This window comes from Miscanthus floridulus, chromosome 19 (assembly GCF_019320115.1).
Source record: "Miscanthus floridulus cultivar M001 chromosome 19, ASM1932011v1, whole genome shotgun sequence".
Classification (NCBI taxonomy): Eukaryota; Viridiplantae; Streptophyta; class Magnoliopsida; order Poales; family Poaceae; genus Miscanthus; species Miscanthus floridulus.
In genome coordinates, this window is record NC_089598.1 from 26580450 (window position 1) to 26599409 (window position 18960).

Below are 18960 nucleotides of genomic sequence, written 5' to 3' on the forward strand. Positions count from 1 at the left end.
CGGCATGGGTTTAAGGGAAAGCCTATGATTCCTGAACATACGAAGGGCCCAAAGAAAGTTTACATTTCAAAACGGAGAAGTGTATTGTGCCTGTTAGTCTAACGGCACTAATTGCTGTGACAATGAGACAGTTCTATGCACTAATCTGTGATGAAATAGGATGGAAGTAAGAAAAATATGAATTGAAAGTTTTGAGTATGAAATTAAAGAACGAAGAATAGATGAGAGATCAAGGGGGAGAATGTTAGGTTTTATCTCCCACCAGTTAGGCCCAACGGCCTCGTGCCCTAATCGGGGGCGCCCAACCCTACATGGTTGGTGGGCCCCCGTCGCACAGCGCTATAAAGGAAAGGTGGGGACCGGGGCTCGCAGTACGAGGTTCACCGCGCCGCCAGTCACCCCACCGACATCCTAACCCTAACCCGATCTTGAGAAGGGGCGCTGCCAGCGACGGGAAGCACCACTGACGCCGACAACGCCACCCTCGACGCACACGCCGCCGCCAAGGACGCCACAGCGCCGACTCCTCCCTCTCCACCGAACATCGCTGCCGGCGCGCAGATGGCGTCCGCCAACGAGATCCCGGCCGGTGCTTCAACCACTACGGCCTTCGATGGTCTGCTACCTCTCACTCCCCTTCTCTCTGCCTCTCATGTAAATCTTGAACATGTATTCTATTCCTATGCAAAATATCCCTGATCATGATGAATATAACTCAGAGAAAACCAACAGGCGAGACCACGGCGTGGAGTGTGAGTGGGGTGGGGCGCTTTGGCCTTTGTTTGGGAGTTTGGGACCTGGGAGAGGGTTGGTGACGGACACCGTCACACTGACACCGACGGCGATGCAACAGAGTGGCGGAGCGGCGATGGTCAAAGGGTTCGTTTGGGTGGGGGATCCAAGGCTGAGGAGGCCAGTGGAGTTGAAGTCTGCATCTCTGCAACCAGATACTATACTACTCCTAGGTCCAGTTTAGTTTGCAAAAGATTTTGCAAAATTTTTCACATTCCCCATCACATCGAATCTTTGGACGCATGCATGAAACATTAAATATAAATAAAAAATAAAACTAATTACACAGTTTAGACGAAATCCACGAGACGAATCTTTTAAACCTAATTAGACTATGATTGGACACTATTTGTCAAATAACAACGAAAATACTACTGTGTTTATTTTACCAAAAATTTTGGAACTAAACTGGGTGTATTCAGAATGCAGAAAGCCTGCACTGCAGCTGCAGGCTGCCGGTGCCGGCAGCAGAACTTTCTTCTGCTTGTCCTGATGGGTACTGTGCGTGCCTGCAGTGCAGCCAGGCTGCTGGAGTAGTAGTACTATCAATCTATCTGTAAAGCCGCTCCGGCTCTGAACGGGTAGCATAGCAAAGGCAAAGCAATAGGAGGGCGAGCTGATCGTCTGTTTGGTAGCTCCTAAATTTAGTAACTTTGAGTTTTATTAGTAACTTTTTTTTTTTAAACACTATGACTAAATATGATTAAAAGGGCTTTAGTTTTCTCTATTAACTTTGGAGTTACTAAAAGCGACTAAACCATTTAGTAGCTCTTAAAGTTTAGTAGTCAAAACCAAACACCTCCTTGGTAGGAGTTATGACTCGGCCAGCAGAGGGTCAAGAGACACCCATCGTGATCGTGGTCGCGCGCGAACCAGATTGACAGATTGTGCACTGTTGCTGTATTAATTATCGTCATGGCCCTCCAAACACGGGGCTAATAACATGTCAACAGTGAACGGACGCTGGCCTCGTCGAAAGCTAAGCTGGGACGACGCTGGAGCCAGCAGCACTCAGCAGTACTGTCTGTCTCGGCAGGGTCATTCTGGCCATTGTCTCCTCCATGGCCATCTGCCGCCGGCGACGAGTCCTGAACCGTGTTGCGTTTCCCTCAACCTAGGCTGGCTGAGGCTGGCTGGCTGGTGGTTTCACAGTCACGTGGGCCGTGTGTTATTTCTTGTACAAGGCCCGCTACCACGTGCACGGGTCGGCTCACGGGCTAGATCAGTTTTTCCTCTCCCGGACAAGTAACGCGGGCCTCCTCTTGCCTGCCACAGACTGCCGAGCCCATACCACCGAGGGCGAAGAATCTTCAGCTGGCCAGCCCCCATCCCCCGACCCCGCCCTCGGCCCAAACCACGTTCTCTGCAGTTCCATCGGTTCCAATCCGCCGCTCTGCCTGCACCGTCCCCCACCTGCCGGCGTCGATCCCCACCCCACCGGCTCCGCCATGTTTTGCATCCTCCTCCTCGACGAAGACGCCGCCAGCCGCACCTTGCCTTACTGCCCCGCAGTCCCAGGCTATGCAGCTGCTAAGCTTCTACAATTGGGTGATGTCTACGGCAACGACGAGCACAGGAGTCAAGATCGGAGCTGCGACTGGGCATGTAAGTTGGGATCTAGATGGTGAGTTGATTTTCTATTTCCGTCAGCGCATATTCTTTGTGGAGAAGGAGTAAATTTGTCTCCATTATGCCATTATGCCAAATGATAAGGTTTTAGGGGTACTACCATTGTTGATTCAAACATCTTGACGCCGATGGCGATGAACGAGCGGAGCCATCTGCCGCTCGAGGAGGAGGCTGAGGTCAGTCTTGCTGTTACGTGCGTCTTCATTTTTTTTAGTTTCCTTTCCAAATTTTTAGTGATCCAGATATAGTCTAAAACATCTTACAGGAAATACTAGGGACTGTCAGGAGCATATGTCCCGTTATGTTGATTTTAGCACCTACTCCATGTTTATATAAATTGATAGTTTTGAGTGGTCACTGAAACTGACCTCTTAGTGTTGCAATTTCATTTCTGTGGATCTATGAAGATTCCTATACTGTTGTTCACTTATTGGCTCCAAATATGTTCTACGATTGAAGGATTTATTTGTTCCAAATATGTTGTACGATTGAAGGAGTAAGGTTTCTGACAACATGCCATGTTGCTGATGCCCCTTATTTTTTTGCCCCAAACATGCACTTTTATCCTCACCTTTGATAGCTAGATATGTTTTTTTCTCCCTCTATAAAAATATGTTTTTCTGTGTTCTGAACTGAGGCAGGAAACATATTCTAAAGCCTAATCATTGACATCTTGCCTACATATAGGTAATGTGCCTATGTGAATAAGTTCGACAGTTCTGTCCTATAGAATTTCTCGATGTTTTTCTTGAACATTAGAGAATAGTAAGTAAAGACAGTCAACTACATTTTACAGCTCTACATTATGCCATTCAGCATGCTTCCACTGTCAAGCTGGAGAAACCAGCCAACGTATATTTGATGCCTTTATGGTTTTCAGTTTGTGATGAGACGGTGGATCAGTTTTTATTTGGTGAAAGAAGGAAACAGGAAGAGTATATACTCAGATCAGCATCATCGACTAAGGTAATGTTTTATAGCTTTAGTGTGTTTACAAATCTTCTTCGTTGGTTCTTTTATTTGTTACATTCTTCTGTTGTCCTTATTTTTTCCTAAATTGTTTTCCATAGAAAATGGATGCTATGAGTGGCCCACTGAATTCTGCCTATTCACGAAAATGCTTGAATGATGTGATTATCTCAAACCTATTTGTTAAGATATGCATTGTTTTAACTCCGACATATTTATGTGCAGTTGTTAATTCCAACAGATTGTTCTTTTTTTTACCTGTACTAGGTTCATAAACCAAAAAATGGCTATGCTTGGTAAAATAGAATGCTCCTTTTGTCATATGCAGCCTTTTTGTTGTGCATGTTAGAGCAGATCTCTTTTTTCTAAAGTCAGTAATCTCAGGGTAGAGCATTGGGGAGGAAGAGTAAACGGGATCTAGACTCAGTTGATACGAATCCATATTAATGAGGGTTGCTTCTAGAAATAGTAATAATTTGTAGTAGCAGTGAAATATGTCAGTAAATAATGGAACGCCTCCTTTGCCATTGGCTTGGTTCAGGGCAGCAACAGATTTTCTTATGGTTCGATTAGTGGTCCACTTTTGTTGTGCATCGCTAGGCTTGCAAGATGAAGTCTATGTAATTCTTCATGCAAGTTTACATGCCCTGTGGTTATTGTACAGCTGAATTTAGTATAATCAAATTCGTCGTTGTCTATTGTAGCCTGGGTATGTGAAGATTGTTGTTAGTATGTTTGATGTGCTCCTACTCTAAAGCTAATGCTACTTCCTTACGGTTTAGCATGTTAAATTATCTGCTTCTATGCCATCTGTAAAATTTTCAAACAATAAATTTTATTAGTATCATGGATTCATGGTCGGTTTCTGCATGACGAATAATTTGACCTGAGGCCCCTTAATTTCAGAGAAACGACCCAGTAGGAGATATTGGCAGTCAAGCAGCTACCGAGACCACTTATTTGTCTAGGGGATGAAATGGTTCATAATCTATTGAGCAAAGTAAGATATAATCCTATGATTATTTTGATCTCTAGCACTCCAGTTCTTTTATATATTATATGGAGCTACATGGAATTGCCATACTAAATTGAGACAATTTCATTTAAGAGACAGCTATAAGCATTTGTCCTTCATGTACTTTTGACAAAGAGGTAACAGTAACCCTTCACTACTATTTTTTCTTGCACTATTGGCTTCTCTTAAACTATTATCCAGATTGCATGATCTCTTCTTTCTCCAAACTTTTCAGGTGGGAGTAAACATGAATGCCCTAGTTCCATCGAGGTTGTCATGCACAGTATGTTATTTGACATCCTAGTGCTTAAAGTGTTTTGAATGAGCACTAGAACATATTTTATAATTAATTTTACCAATGAGTTACTGTAGGGAACCTGCTCGGCAGGTGCCAAAAGAGCCCAAATCCTTGTGTTATGAAGCTCAGGCAAGCAATGAGCAAAAGCCTCAAGAAGTGTAGCTTAGCTCTTGCATCTTCAGTTCGTAGGGAAACTATTGCCAGTGTCCTAACCTGTGTTCTTTACTGTAGGGAACCTGCTCGGCAGGTGCCAAAAGAGCCCAAATCCTTGTGTTATGAAGCTCAGGCAAGCAGTGAGCAAAAGCCTCAAGAAGTGTAGCTTAGCTCTTGCATCTTCAGTTCGTAGGGAAACTATTGCCAGTGTCCTAACCTGTGTTCTTTTCTTTGAAACAGGGAAGTTGAATTGCTTAAGAACCCACAGCGCAACTTCCCCCTGAGCAGCCTTAGACTATCGACATTCGACTGATTCTAAAAAAACATTTTCATTTACTGTTTGGTTGTATGATTATTGTGAGGTTGAGCCTTTGTGCCCCAATAGTATTTAGAATCTGAAGCATAGACAAGCAATAAACCCATGGGCTTATGCAAGTGTTGAAATCTTATAGTGAGTTGAGATACCTGCTTATTTTTTACAGACCTGCAAATCCTGAGTGCTAATGCAAATGTAATAAATTCACAACTATTGTTAGCTGTCTCAAATCTTGAAATGCTCGACCAAATTCGTCCTCACCTTTCTGCCTATAATCATCCTGGCTACAAAATCACCTTGTTCCGTAACCTGACAAAAAGAAAAAGACGCCATGCGGTGGACGGACGGGTGGACGAGAAACAAGGGGCGGCACCTGGAGTGGGTGTGTTTGGTTTCATCTTCTTCTCATTCCTCACTTTTTTGTTTGATTTGTGGAATAGAATCGTTGATTCATCACCACATTATTTCTCACAAGCTAATAACCAGTATATGCACAGTTGATCCCACCAAAAAATCATGAAATGAACTCATGATGTGATTTCACAAACCAAAACCAAACACACCAGAAGTGGGTGTCTGGCGCCTTTGCGTGTGCGGGAGAGGACTTGGGTACCACCCCAGGATGCAAGTTCAAACTATTTTGGGTCATTGGGGTGACCCAAAAAATTGATCAAATGAAAAGAATGATATTTTAGTAGTTTGAGGAAGGTGGAAAAATGAACTAGAATGGTATTTGACCGTAATTAGTTAGGTGACCAAGAAAACACCATTGAGTACCCACTTGCACCCCTAGTACCACGGTACCAAATAATTACAGTCGAATATATAAACAAGCCGAAATACTATTTTGGCTGATTTATTATGAGAGAAAAATATTGTTCCAGCTGAAAAAACAAGCTGAAAAATACGGATTATAAGAGAAGCGAACAGTGCCTACTCGTCTGATGTATGTATGAATTCACGAACTCGACCAGAATAGCTAGGTACCGCCCGCCACTTATGCTATGCCATCACTTCTGTTATCCGTGTCTGAACTCCCTCCAAAGCAGGCTCGATGAACAAAAGATATACCATCTTCATTCCCAGCATCAAGCGGAAGAGGATGATCAGTCAGAGAAGTTGAGGAAGAAGCGCGATGCTCCATCCGGAGGAGGAGGAACAAGCGCCATGGCTTCCCCGTCCCTGGCTCTGTGGCCGCTGTCATCTTCTTCGGCGAATCTGTTGTCGTATATACGCGGTGGAAGCCTGACACAGCGCCTGCTTGCCGCGAACATTCCTTAGCTGGTGATACTGCAGCTTCGACCGATTGTAGCCCTTGTACTCTTTGTGGCAAGCAAGGCAGCGCACCCACATGCCTTCCTTCTCGCCGAACAGCCCCAGTCGGGTTCTTCCATTCTCAACCTCATTCCTGCATGAATGCATCCATGACACGAGTTTAGATTAGCAAACAACTTGTTCTCTCTCTCTCTCGGACACACACACACAAGTACCGAATCCCAAGCAAACACGGTCTCTCTCTCATATACTACTGGCCAAAATATATATAAGTATCGAATACCAAGCAAACACGTACGTTGTCATTAATTAAGACTTACCGGAATTCTGGGAAGTACACCTTGAGGTAGTCATTGACGCAGCGGTGTGTTACATTCGTGTCGCCGAAGTCATGGTTATCACTGTAGAAAACGCAAATAAGGGGTGCACGAAATAACTAGAGCTGCTTATCCCTCGATCATATTGAGGTTAGAGGAATTAAGTAGACTACATAGATAGTATCTTTTGTACGCAAAATACTAGTAGTAACAAGCTGCTCATTTACCTTGGCCGACCTCCAGCCCTAGCTGTTGTCTCTAGCCGGGCCAAGAGCGTGTCCACAAAAGGGTTGCCAGTGCTCACGCCATCAGGATAAACACCTCTGATGTGCTTACGGTAGTATGATTCAGCTCTAAGAGTATCCCCTTGCTTTCTGATACTGAAGTAAGCATGCCCTCTCAGCAAAATGACGAGCTCAGGGTGAGCCCTATTGATGTCACGCTCGTCTACCTCGATGTCCACGGCACGATTTATAGCTTTTCCTTCCTGGACCATCAGAGCAAGAATGTCTAATGCACGGTCCGACTCCCCTTGGCGAAGACAATGCTGCAGGTCATTAGGACCAAGCTGCTCGATTTGAACTACAGGCCTGCAGTGTATTGAAATCTGAATGTCATTCCATCTGTTACATCACCACCACTCAATACATTTTTGAACTAACTGATCACATTTAACTAGCAATGATTGAAATCACAAACTCTAGCTATGATTAGCCATGGTTTCACAAAAACTTCTCACCCTGTAGCTCTAGCCTCAGCATCTCCAAGAACTTGTAGCAGCGGAAGGGGCTGCTCCGGTGACAGCAACCTGGCCATACATTTTTTTTCTTCAATATAATGAGGTGCAAAATATTTGCTCAAAAAATGAGGTGCAAAATGCAGAAGCAAACGGTTTGATATAACAGAGAAGTTGTTTGGGTGTAACAAATTAAAGAGCTAAGTGTTTGAGAACGTTAATTCTTATATTCTAAAGACTGACAAGCATAACCGAAGTAATATATATGTACCAAATCAATCCCACAAAACATATGCACTTACGTGTCTAACTGAGCAAGCTCTTCGTTTTCACCTTCGTATGCTTCCACACGGCCATGCCCTTGGAAGGAGGGTGCTGACCTACATATAACAGGCAATAATATATCCTCAAAGTTTACATTTACACGCCAAAAGAAGTGGATGAAGATTGTTCAAAGATAACTGCAGAAATATATCGATCATAAATCCGGAGCAAATTGTTGTAATATGTACAAGCGAAACGAAATACAGGTGACAGTCCCAAATCATGCAGTGCGATTTAGTGGTGGTACCGAATCAGTTATCTCTCTGATCTATAGGTGCATACATGTATCCAGTTCTTCAATTAAATTGGTTATTCTAGCTAACCCAATCATACTTAAGTGATAACACATGCCTACCCTACGTAGTCAACAACATAGAACTCTATCATAAGGAATCGCTACATGTATAAATAGGCAGTATGAAACATGCACGGCATGTATGGCCAGTGATAGGTAGAGGTAGTGAAGCTGAACATATAGATGGAAACAGACATGGCACACGACAAGTAATAGGAATGAAAAGTATCGACAACACGTGCCTGGGGAAGCCGACGCCAGGGGTATAGATGTTGAAGTCTCCCGTCCAGAGCGCGGCGGCCCCTTCCCCCTCGACCTCGGCGTTGATGTCGTCGGAGTTCGGGAACACAGAAGGCTGCCCATGCTCGAGCGGCAGCCCGACGTGCGCCTGCTGGAACGACCACTCCGTCGACGACGCGTGACCCTGGAAGCCGACGCCGGCGGAATAGCTGTTGAAGTCGCCCATCCAGAGCGCGGCGGCCACTTCCCCCTCGACCTCGGCGGCGGTGCCGAAGGCTGGGAACATGGAAGACTGCCCATGCTCGAGCGGCAGCCTGGCGTGCGCCTGCTGGAACGACCACTCCGTCGACGACGCGTGCCCGGGGAAGCCGACGCCGGCGGGATAGCTGTTGAAGTCGCCCGTCCAGAGCGCGGCGGCCACTTCCCCCTCGACGTGCGCCTGCTGGAACGACCACTCCGTCGACGACGCGTGCCCGGGGAAGCCGACGCCGGCGGGATAGCTGTTGAAGTCGCCCGTCCAGAGCGCGGCGGCCACTTCCCCCTCGACGTGCTCCTGCTGGAACGACCACTCCGTCGACGACGCGTGTCCCGGGAAGCCGACGCCGGCGGGATAGCTGTTGAAGTCGCCCGTCCAGAGCGCGGCGGACACTTCCCCTTCGACCTCAACGTCGATGTCGGAGTTAGGGAACACGGAAGGTTGCCCATGCTCGAGCGGTAGCCAGGCGTGCGCCTGCTGGAACGACCACTCCGTCGACGACGCGTGCCCCGGAAAGCCGACGCCGGCGGGATAGCTGTTGAAGTGACCTGACCGGAGAGCGGCGGCCATGGCGCCCTCGGCCTCGGCGGCGGTGCCAAATGCCGGGAACACGGAGGGGTCCCGCAGCTCCAGCGCCCGCACGAACCGCCATGCCGCCGCCGCCGCGTGTGCGTTCTTGTTCTCCATGCAGGCAACTGAAAAGTGTGCTGTGTGCTGCACTGCTTGCTGCTGCAACTAGATCGACAGTTACTTACCCTTTGCAACGTAATATATAAAATATGCTCAAAGGTGGTGGCCAATCGCCTCCGGGTCGGTGACAAACTGATCAGAGGAAGAAAGAAAAAGTTATGTATATATATAAAAAAGTTCGGCTACTTACCTTTGCAACGTAATATATATAAAATATGCTCAAAGGTGGTGGCCAATCGCCTCCGGATCCTTGGCAGACTGATCAGAGGAAGAAAGGAAAGGTGGAGGCATGTGCGGTAGAGCTCAATATGGAAAAGGCATGAGTATGACTATCGAATTATGCTCAAAGGTTCCATGAGAATTTTGTCTCACTTATAATGAGGTGCGTGACATCGGTTTTATTTTCAATTAAAGTTAATGGTGTTCTCTTAGATGCTTTAAGCCCCACTAGAGGATTACAGCAAGGAGACCCGTCTTGCCGTATTTGTTCCTGTTGTGCGCAGAGGGCATGTCTTCTTTGTTGAAATTTGTTGGTCCAGTGCATTTATCCAGAGGTGTCCACGTGGGCATCCACGCTCCATGAGTATCGCACCTTCTTTTTGCGAACGATTGTGTAGTCTTTTCTGATGCGTCGCAAAGAGGGGCCGCCAGACTTCAAGAGATCCTAGATACTTATAGCCAGGATCGGGATAGCAAGTTAACAGAGATAAATCGACCGTCTTTTTTAGTAAAAATTGCCTAGATGAAGTGAAGGAGTTGGTTCGACATGAGCTGCATATAGATACAGAAGCACTCTCGGACAAATACTTGGGCCTACCTACTGCACTAGGCCGATATACTTCAGAAGCTTTGCAGTTCTTGCCGACAAGAGTTAAGCAGGTAGTGGGTTCTTGGAGTGGCGGACATGCGAACTGTGCAGGAAGAGAAATCCTTCTAAAATCGGTGGCACAGCAGTCCCTACATATTCGATGAGCTACTTCCTCCTCTCAAAAACTACTTGTAAGAAGATGAGATCCACAGTTGCTAATTATTGGTGGGGCAGTTCTACGGATAACCATCGGATACACTGGCTGCGATGGGAGGGCCTGACCCAACACAAATCAGTAGGGGGCATGGTTTTTAGGGACCTGCACCTCTTCAACAAAGCTATGCTGGGGAAACAAGGGTGGCGATTGATTACTCGGCCTGACAGTCTTTGTGCTAGGGTCCTCAAAGTTCGATACTTTCATGACGAGAATTTTCTTGATAGTACACGAAAGAAGCATGCAAGCCATACTTGGAGAGCCATCCTAGCCGGAAGAGAAGTTCTAGAGAAGGGTTTGATCAGAAGAATTGGTGATGGAACATCTATAAATATTTGGCAACATAGATGGATCCTCCTGCATTTTCGGGCTAAACCGTTGACGCCCAGTGATGGATAGGAGGTTACTTTGGTCTCTGATCTCCTGAATGACACAGGGCAATGGAACGAGGAGCTGATCAGGGCGGTCTTCTTCCCGGTTGATGCTAATGCCATACTATGGATCCCCTTGCATCCACAAGAAGAAGACTGGTGGGCATGGGAACCGGAGAAACATGGCAAATTCTCGGTGAAATCAACATACTAGAAATTAGCTGAATCGGACATGCAAGAAATTGGAGGGTTAGGTGATAATTCTTGAAAGATACTGTGGAAACTGAAGGTCCCTCCAAAGATCAAGGTTTTTTGGTGGCGGGTATTAAATGAATTAATCCCAGCCAAGGATATTCTGAATCATCGTAATAGTGAACCAGTTGGTTTCTGTGAGTGGTGTGGAAGTGAAAGGGAGACAATCAAGCACATCTTCATGGATTGCACTACTGCCAGGGGTTTCTAGCATGAGGCAAAAGCTCTAACAGGTGTGAAGCTCCCTCCGCTACATCCTTTGACTTGGGCAAGTGATATTTTACGAGATGAGGTTTGTTTAGAACATGATCGATGTGTCATCATTATTGGAATGTATGCTCTCTGGACACAGTGCAACTGGAAAGACCATGGGGAGCAACAGCTGCCGCTGCGGAAAGTTGTACAATGGGCGGTTGAAATGGCCCATGATTTTTGGCAGACCACCAAACAAGCTATGCAAAGGACGACCGGGTTTTCTAAACCAACATGGAGGACACCACCGACAGGTTGCATGAAATGCAATGTGGATGGGGAGTTTGATCCAAGGACTGGCCAGGGGGCAACCGGTGATGTTCTTTGGAATCACAGTGGTAGCTTTGTGAGTGGAAGAGCGAGATGGTACTCATATGGCCTAGACTCACTAGCGTTGGAAGCATTAGCCTGCAAGGATGGGGTACTGCTGGCTACGGAGAGGGGTGTCTAGCGTCTACAAGTTGAAACTGATAGCCAAGAATTGGTGAAGCTCTGGGAGGCGGTAGACACTCAACGATCTAGTATATATCCGATTCTTAAAGAGACAAAAGACCACGGTGCAGCTTTCTTTGAATTTTCCTTGATGTATGCTAATCGCTCTTGTAATCAAGTTGCTCATGTACTAGCTAGATAGGTCTCACATGACATTAGGATGGGTGAGTGGCATTCGGCCCCATCCTGTGTTCTTCATCTACTGACTGAAGATTGTACTCCTGTTGATTCCTGATAAGAGAAAGATCATCAAGTCACAAAAAAAGTTCGGCTACTTATATAGGCGCGAGAACGAGAGAGACGTCATCTCATGCGATCAGTCCGGACAGTGTCTTAAACTTTTTCTTTGTCAATTACAACTAGACTAGATAGATGGATATATTAGTGAAAAAGTTAAGGCAGTTAAATGTTAATCATCAGGTAAACACCCATGTTGTTAATAAACACGCAGAAAGGCACCGACAAGCCGATTGTAACGTTAATCGTTTTCCCCTCTCTGTATATATATAGTATCTTCCATAGCTATGACTTTTATTTTATAAAAATAAAATAAACCTGTTGAAACTTGGTTCATTCCTAATAGAGTAGTAGTTGTTTGGATTTTGGATTTTGACATGGATCTGATCCGATCGTGGATATGAACATACCTTGTAGCAACGACACATACACGCACCACATCAATGTAGATACTCTAGTACTAGTTGTAGAAACATTGTCAATTCCTATGCAAAACACTCACCCTACATCTATAAGCCAATTAAAGAGAGTGACTAGTACATCCTTGAAGTTGTGTCTTGGTGTTGACATATGCTTATTATTGAAGGACTAGTAATAAATGTAAATATGAGGACTTAACCACCGTAGTTAAATGAAACTACTATGATTACCTTCTTATTCTAGAGTCATGATAGAGGGGAGTGCTAAGCAACTTTATGGTAGCGGTGTGGTTTGCTTTAGGGTTTAGATGATCAGAGTGGATGATGGCCATGGGAACCCACCTAGGGTGTGCTTACTATGAGATGCTCGGCGAGTGTCTCATCTCTTTTCTCACCACATCAAGACCCATCTAGGGTTTTGTTAGGGGCAGTCGTTCCTAGAATTGTAAGAGATCAGTGCTTTCTAGATTTTCTAATTTGCAAGCTATGTGGTGGCGAGACACTGATGGAATTGTGAAGCAAAACCTACTTTGGTAGATCTCGTCCATCTATTGATGATGTTAGGGACTCCATGGACACATATGTGGACAAGGTACCTTCATTATTTCGATCACCAATTCGGTTGATAAGCTTGTTACGCCAAGTTAGGTTCGTTCATCTCATGATCTCCAAGGCGAGCATGATACGAGATCTCTAGTGAGGAGGTTGCCCACTTGAAGCTTTGGGTTCATGTGCGGTTGAAAGCTCTAGGTTGATTTTGGTGAATTGATGAAACCCTAAGTGCTAACCTAGTTCATCTAAGTGATCATGAGATAGGTAGCATTATTCCAAGTGGCGAAGCAATGGTGAAGATCATGATGATGGTGATGCCATGGTGATGATCAAGTGCTTGGACTTGGAAAAGATAAAAGAGAAAAACAAAAAGCTCAAGGCAAAGGTGAATTTGATATGAGCTTTTCGGTTTAGTGATCGAGACACTTAGCGAGTGTGATCACATTTAGGATCGATAGCCATACTATTAAGAGAGGTGAAAATCATATCGAAATGCAGTTATCAAAGTGCCACTAGATGCTCTAACTCACTGCATATGCATTTTTGATCTAGTGGAGTGCTAACACCCTTGAAAACGTTTGTGAAAATATGCTAACACATGTGCACAAGGTGGTACACTTGGTGGTTGGCACATTTGAGCAAGGGTGGAGAAGTTGGTGAAGTAAAGGAGGTGGTAGTCACTAAAAAATAGTGACCGGACGTTGGTCACGGGGTGACCGGACTCGGGGGAGCAGCGTCCGATCATTTATAAAATCAGTGGTGCGCTCGGGCTACTCTCGGCCTGAGATCGGACATAGGTGACCGAACTCTGACTGAACACTGTTCAGCGTCCGGTCCTGCTGACATGGCGGCACGTAGAGAAGAGGAGGAGGAGCGAACGCACCAGTGTGTCCGGTCATGGTGGACCAGACATGTCTGGTCAAAAATAACTGGCTCTGGTGCCTTACTGGAATCGACTAGACTCCAGTGATCGAGCGTCCGATCACTTTAAGCAGTGCGTCCGGTCGCAACTTAACACGTGGTGTGAAGCAGACTAGCTGTTAAGATCGGGCGCTCAGTATTTGAGGTTGATGACACGTTATGGGCATCGGACGGCTAGACGCTGGGGTCCTACGTCCGGTCAACCTGACCGATGCGTTCGGTCAGCCCGTGTTTCACTGGATAGAGGAGCCAACGGCTCTATTCGTGGGGCCTCTCTATTTAAGCCCCATGGCTGGCTCAAGCTCACTCTCTTGGCCATTTGCATTGACATAGCAACCTTTTGAGCTTAGCCAAAGCCCTCCCACTCATCTCCATCATTGATTCATCGTCGTTGTGAGATTGTGAGTGAATCCAAGTGCATTGCATGAGTGTTTGCATCTAGAGGCACTTGGTGTTCATGTTTTGCTGTGGGATTCGCTTGTTACTCTCGGTGGTTGCCGCCACCTAGATGACTTGGAGCAGCGAGGATCGTCGAGCGGAGGTTGGTGATTGTCTCTGACTCCGATCGTGGTGATTGTGAGGGGTTCTTGACATTTCCTCGATGGAGAACCAAAAGGTATCTAGTTGATTGCTCGTGGCTTGTGTGATCCTCATCTTGTGTTGGTTGTGCAGCACCCTATTGAGGGTTTGGCGTGTGATGCCAATTCACGTGTGAATCTCCAAGTGAGTGAATCGCCACAATGAGGACTAGCTTGCCGACAAGCAAGTGAACCTCGGTAAAAAATTATTGTGTCATCATTCGATTTTGAGGTGATTGGTCTTTATTGGTATTCATTCTTATGACTGATTGGTTCATTCCTCGACTTGGTGGTATAACCATCTTGCTCTCTCTCTTTATATTACCGCAAACTAGTTGTCAAGCTCTTTAGTGTAGCTAGTCATGAGAGCTTGTTAGTTTGGTTAGTGTGACTCTTTAGTTAGCCTTTGAGAGCACGCTAACTTAGTGTAGTGACATAGCCATTGTGTGGATAGAGACTATAGAAACTAGAATTGTGCTAGGTGGCTTGCAATTTTAGTAGGTTAGCGCAACACTCGCTTTGCCTCATATTTGTCTAACCGGTTTGCTAAGTGTTGTTGTAGAAAATTTTAATAGGCTATTCACCCCCTCTCTAGCCATTAGGACCTTCTAAGTGGTATCAAAGCAGTGGTCACTGTGATTTGAGGCTTAACAACCTTCGATGTCAAAATGGATCAAATTAACAACAGCAAGAAACCACCCCAATTTGATAGCAACAAATTATCCATATTGGAAATCAAAGATGACCACATATATCAAGTCAATCAATAGAAGGGTGTGGAAGTTGATAGAAACCAAAATTGAGATTGTCGATCCGGAGAATGCCACCGTGGCCGAAGAAGTGCTTCTCTAAAATAATGATATTGCTCTTAGTGCCATTCATGATGCCATTGATGAGAGAACATTTGAGCAAATCAAGAACACTGAGATGACTCATGAAGCATGGAAGAAGTTGGAGGAATCATTTGAGGGCACTCAAGCCATGAAGGGTGCCAAGGCATATATCCTCAAGGAGAAGTTTGCTAGTTTCAAGATAAATGAGGATGAGAGTGTGTCGGAGATATTCCATAGGTTAGAAGTGCTTGTCAATGATCTCAAAGCACTTGGTGAGAAGGTGGAGGACAAAGACTTCTCCCATAAGATCTTCAGATGCTTACCCTCAAGATTTGGCACATTGGTCACTATTCTAGTGAGGAGTGGTTTGGACACCATGACACCAAACCAAGTGTTGGGAGATATAATGACCAATGATACATATAGAGATGATGATGAGAAGGAAGAAAAGAAGAAGAAGAAGAAGACAAATGAGAAGGATGAGAAGAAGAAGAGTGTGGCATTCAAGGCCACATCATCCAAGGGCAAGGCAAAGCAAGATACATCAAGTGAAGATGATGGTTCATGGGATGATGATGACAATGAGAAGATGGCTCTCTTTGTCAAGAGATTTGGCAAATTCATGGTGAAGAAGGGCTACCACGCTAGAAGGAAGAAATCCTCATCCAAGAACAAGGAAGAGTCAAGAAGGTGCTTCAAATGTGAAAGCAAGGATCATCTCATTTCCCATTGCCCATACAATAGCGACAATGATGATAACAACAAGAAGAAGGACACGAAGGAAAAGAATGAGAAGAAGGACAAGATGATCTTCAAGAAGAAGAAGAAGGGTGGTTCATATGTAGTCACTTGGAATAGTGATGCTTCCTCAAGTGATGATGATGATAGTGATGATGACAAGACCACCAAGAAGAAGACACTTGCAAGCATTACTATCAATGAGAAGCCTTCTCTCTTCGATACTCCATCATGCTTCAAGGCTAAGGCCACTAAGGTACAAACTTATGATGATAGAAGTGATGAGGAACATGATAATGAAAATGAAAATGAAAGTGATAGTGATGATGAGGAACCAACTAAGGATGAACTACTTGACATGCTAGATGATGCTAAATAACACTTTGACATTAAGAGAAGAGAATGCAAAAGCTTACGTAAGGAACTAAAAGTCCTTAAGCAAACCTTTGATGAGCTCAATGCATCTCATGAGAGGCTAGAGAAAGCCCATGAGAAGCTTGGCAAGGCTCACAAGAAGCTTGAAAAAGCTCATTCCTCTTTGCTTGATGAGCAAAATAAGAAGCAGCATGTTGAGACATGTAATGTAGGCTTAACTTATGACTTATTTAATGAATCATTCTATAAGCCTATCATTGTTGCTCCCACTAACCTATCTTGTAGCACTTCCACTTCCACCTCATCTAGTAGTGATGGTTTCACATATGATGCCTCACTAATGGTTAAGAATAAGACCCTCAAGAAGGAGGTCAATGAGCTCACTCACACCTTGGCTAAGGCCTATGGCGGTGATGACCGCTTTCTTATGTGCTTGGGTAGCCAAAGAGCCTCTCTCTATAAAGAGGGATTGGGCTATACCCCCAAGAAAGGCAAGACATCCTTTGCTCCTCACAAGACTAGCTTTGTAAAGAATAATGATCGGTTTTGCACTAGTTGCAAGCAAGTTGGTCATGTAGAGCAAAAGTGCATGAACAAGAAGTCACAAGCTAATATATCCTCAATTAAGATTAATTCTTTCTATGTGCTTATTAAAGATACAAATGGTGTGAAAGCTAAGTTCATTGGTACACCATGGATGGGCTTAAAGAAGAAAGCCATTTGGGTGCCAAAGAGCTTTGCCACTAACCTTCAAGGACCCAAACAAGTTTGGATACCTAAAAAGAATTGATCTTCTTTTGTAGGTCAATTACAAAGTCGAAGGAAGGCATTGAGTTCTTGATAGTGGGTGCACTCAACACATGACCGGTGATGCAAGAATGTTCAACTCAATCAATACCAATGGCAATGATGGTTATGATAGTATTACATTTGGTGACAATGGCAAAGGCAAGGTCAAGGGCTTGGTAAGATTGCAATATCCAATGACATGAGCATTTTCAATGTGTTGATTGTTGAGAGCTTGAACTACAATTTGCTATTCGTGGCTCATTTATGTGATCTTGGATTCAAATGCATATTTGGGATAGATGATGTAGAAATCATAAGTATAGATGGCTCTAACTTGATCTTCAAAGGCTTTAGATATGAGAATCTATACTTGGTTTATTTCAATGATAATGAAGCTCAATTGTCAACATGCTTGTTCACTAAGTCTAGCATGGGTTGGTTATGGCATAGAAGGCTTGGTCATGTTGGAATAAAATAATTAAATAGATTGGTTAAGCATGACTTAGTTAGAGGCTTGAAAGATGTTGTGTTTGAGAAGGATAAGCTTTGTAGCTCTTGTCAAGCCGACAAACAAGTTGGAAACACCCATCCTAAGAAAAGCATGATGAGCACTAGTAAAGCATTTGAGTTATTGCACATAGATTTATTTGGACCAACACAATACACTAGCATCGATGGAAAAAAAATGTGGCTTGTGATAGTGGATGATTATACTAGATATACTTGGGTATTCTTTCTAGTGGACAAGAGTGATGTATTTATAATATTCAAATCATTTATCAAGGACATTGACAATGAGTTTGAAACAACCATCAAAATAGTTACAAGTGACAATGGTAGTGAGTTCAAGAACACTAGAACTGATGAGTTGTGTAATGAATTTGAAATTAGACATCAATTCTTGGCCAAGTACACTCCATAATTAAATGGCCTTGTTGAGAGGAAGAATAGAACACTCATTGATATGGCAAGGTCTATGCTTAGTGAGTACAATGTGAGTCAATCTTTTTGGACCGAAGCTATCAATACGGCTTGCTATTGTAGCAACCACCTCTATTGTCACCCATTGAAAGAAAAGACACCATATGAGCTCTTGAATGGTAGAAAGCCCAACATTGCATATTTTTAGGTCTTTGGTTGCAAATGCTATATCTTGAAGAAAGACACTAGATTAGGCAAATTTGATAAGAAATGTGACGAAGGATTCCTACTTGGATACTCAACTACTAGCAAAGCATATAGAGTTTGGAATCTGGATAGTGGTACTCTTGAGGAAGTTTATGATATTGAATTTGATGAAACCAATGGTTCACAAGAAGAGAATGAGAACTTGGAAGATGTTAGAGGCATTCCACTTTCAAATGCCATAAAGAACATGGATGTTAGTGAATTGAGGCCTAGGCAAGTGAATCATGATGAAGATGATCAAGTGCAAGTGCTCTCTAACTCAAATGTGCAATATGATATAAATCAAGCTAGTACAAGTGGCTCTCATGATAATGAACAAGATCAAGTGGCTAGTGCATCATCTCAACCCAATGATCAAGCAAGTGCAAGTAATCAAATTCCAATCCTCCAACCAACCAATATTGCAGGAGATCATCCATTGGACACTATCATTGGTGATATTTCAAGAGGTGTGCAAACTAGATCAAGATTGGCTTCATTTTGTGAGCATTTCTCATTTGTATCATCCATTGAACCAAAGAAGATAGATGAACCATTGAAGGATGTTGATTGGGTGAATGCTATGCATGAAGAATTGAATAACTTCACAAGAAATCAAGTATGAGAATTAGTAGAGAGACCAAAGGGACACAATGT

The 18960-nt window shown here is 44.2% G+C and overlaps 1 protein-coding gene across 1 annotated transcript; it reads left to right on the top strand.

Annotated features, from left to right (window-relative positions):
* The first annotated feature begins 561 nt into the window (after positions 1-561).
* On the top strand, positions 562-5348 carry LOC136525766 (uncharacterized). Its single transcript, XM_066518640.1, has 6 exons — positions 562-616; positions 1222-1325; positions 1977-2397; positions 2506-2597; positions 3302-3387; positions 4297-5348. Exons 1-6 carry the CDS (start codon positions 562-564, stop codon positions 4310-4312), a joined length of 774 nt encoding a protein of 257 aa, XP_066374737.1. The 3' UTR covers positions 4313-5348.
* Positions 5349-18960: the final 13612 nt, after the last annotated feature.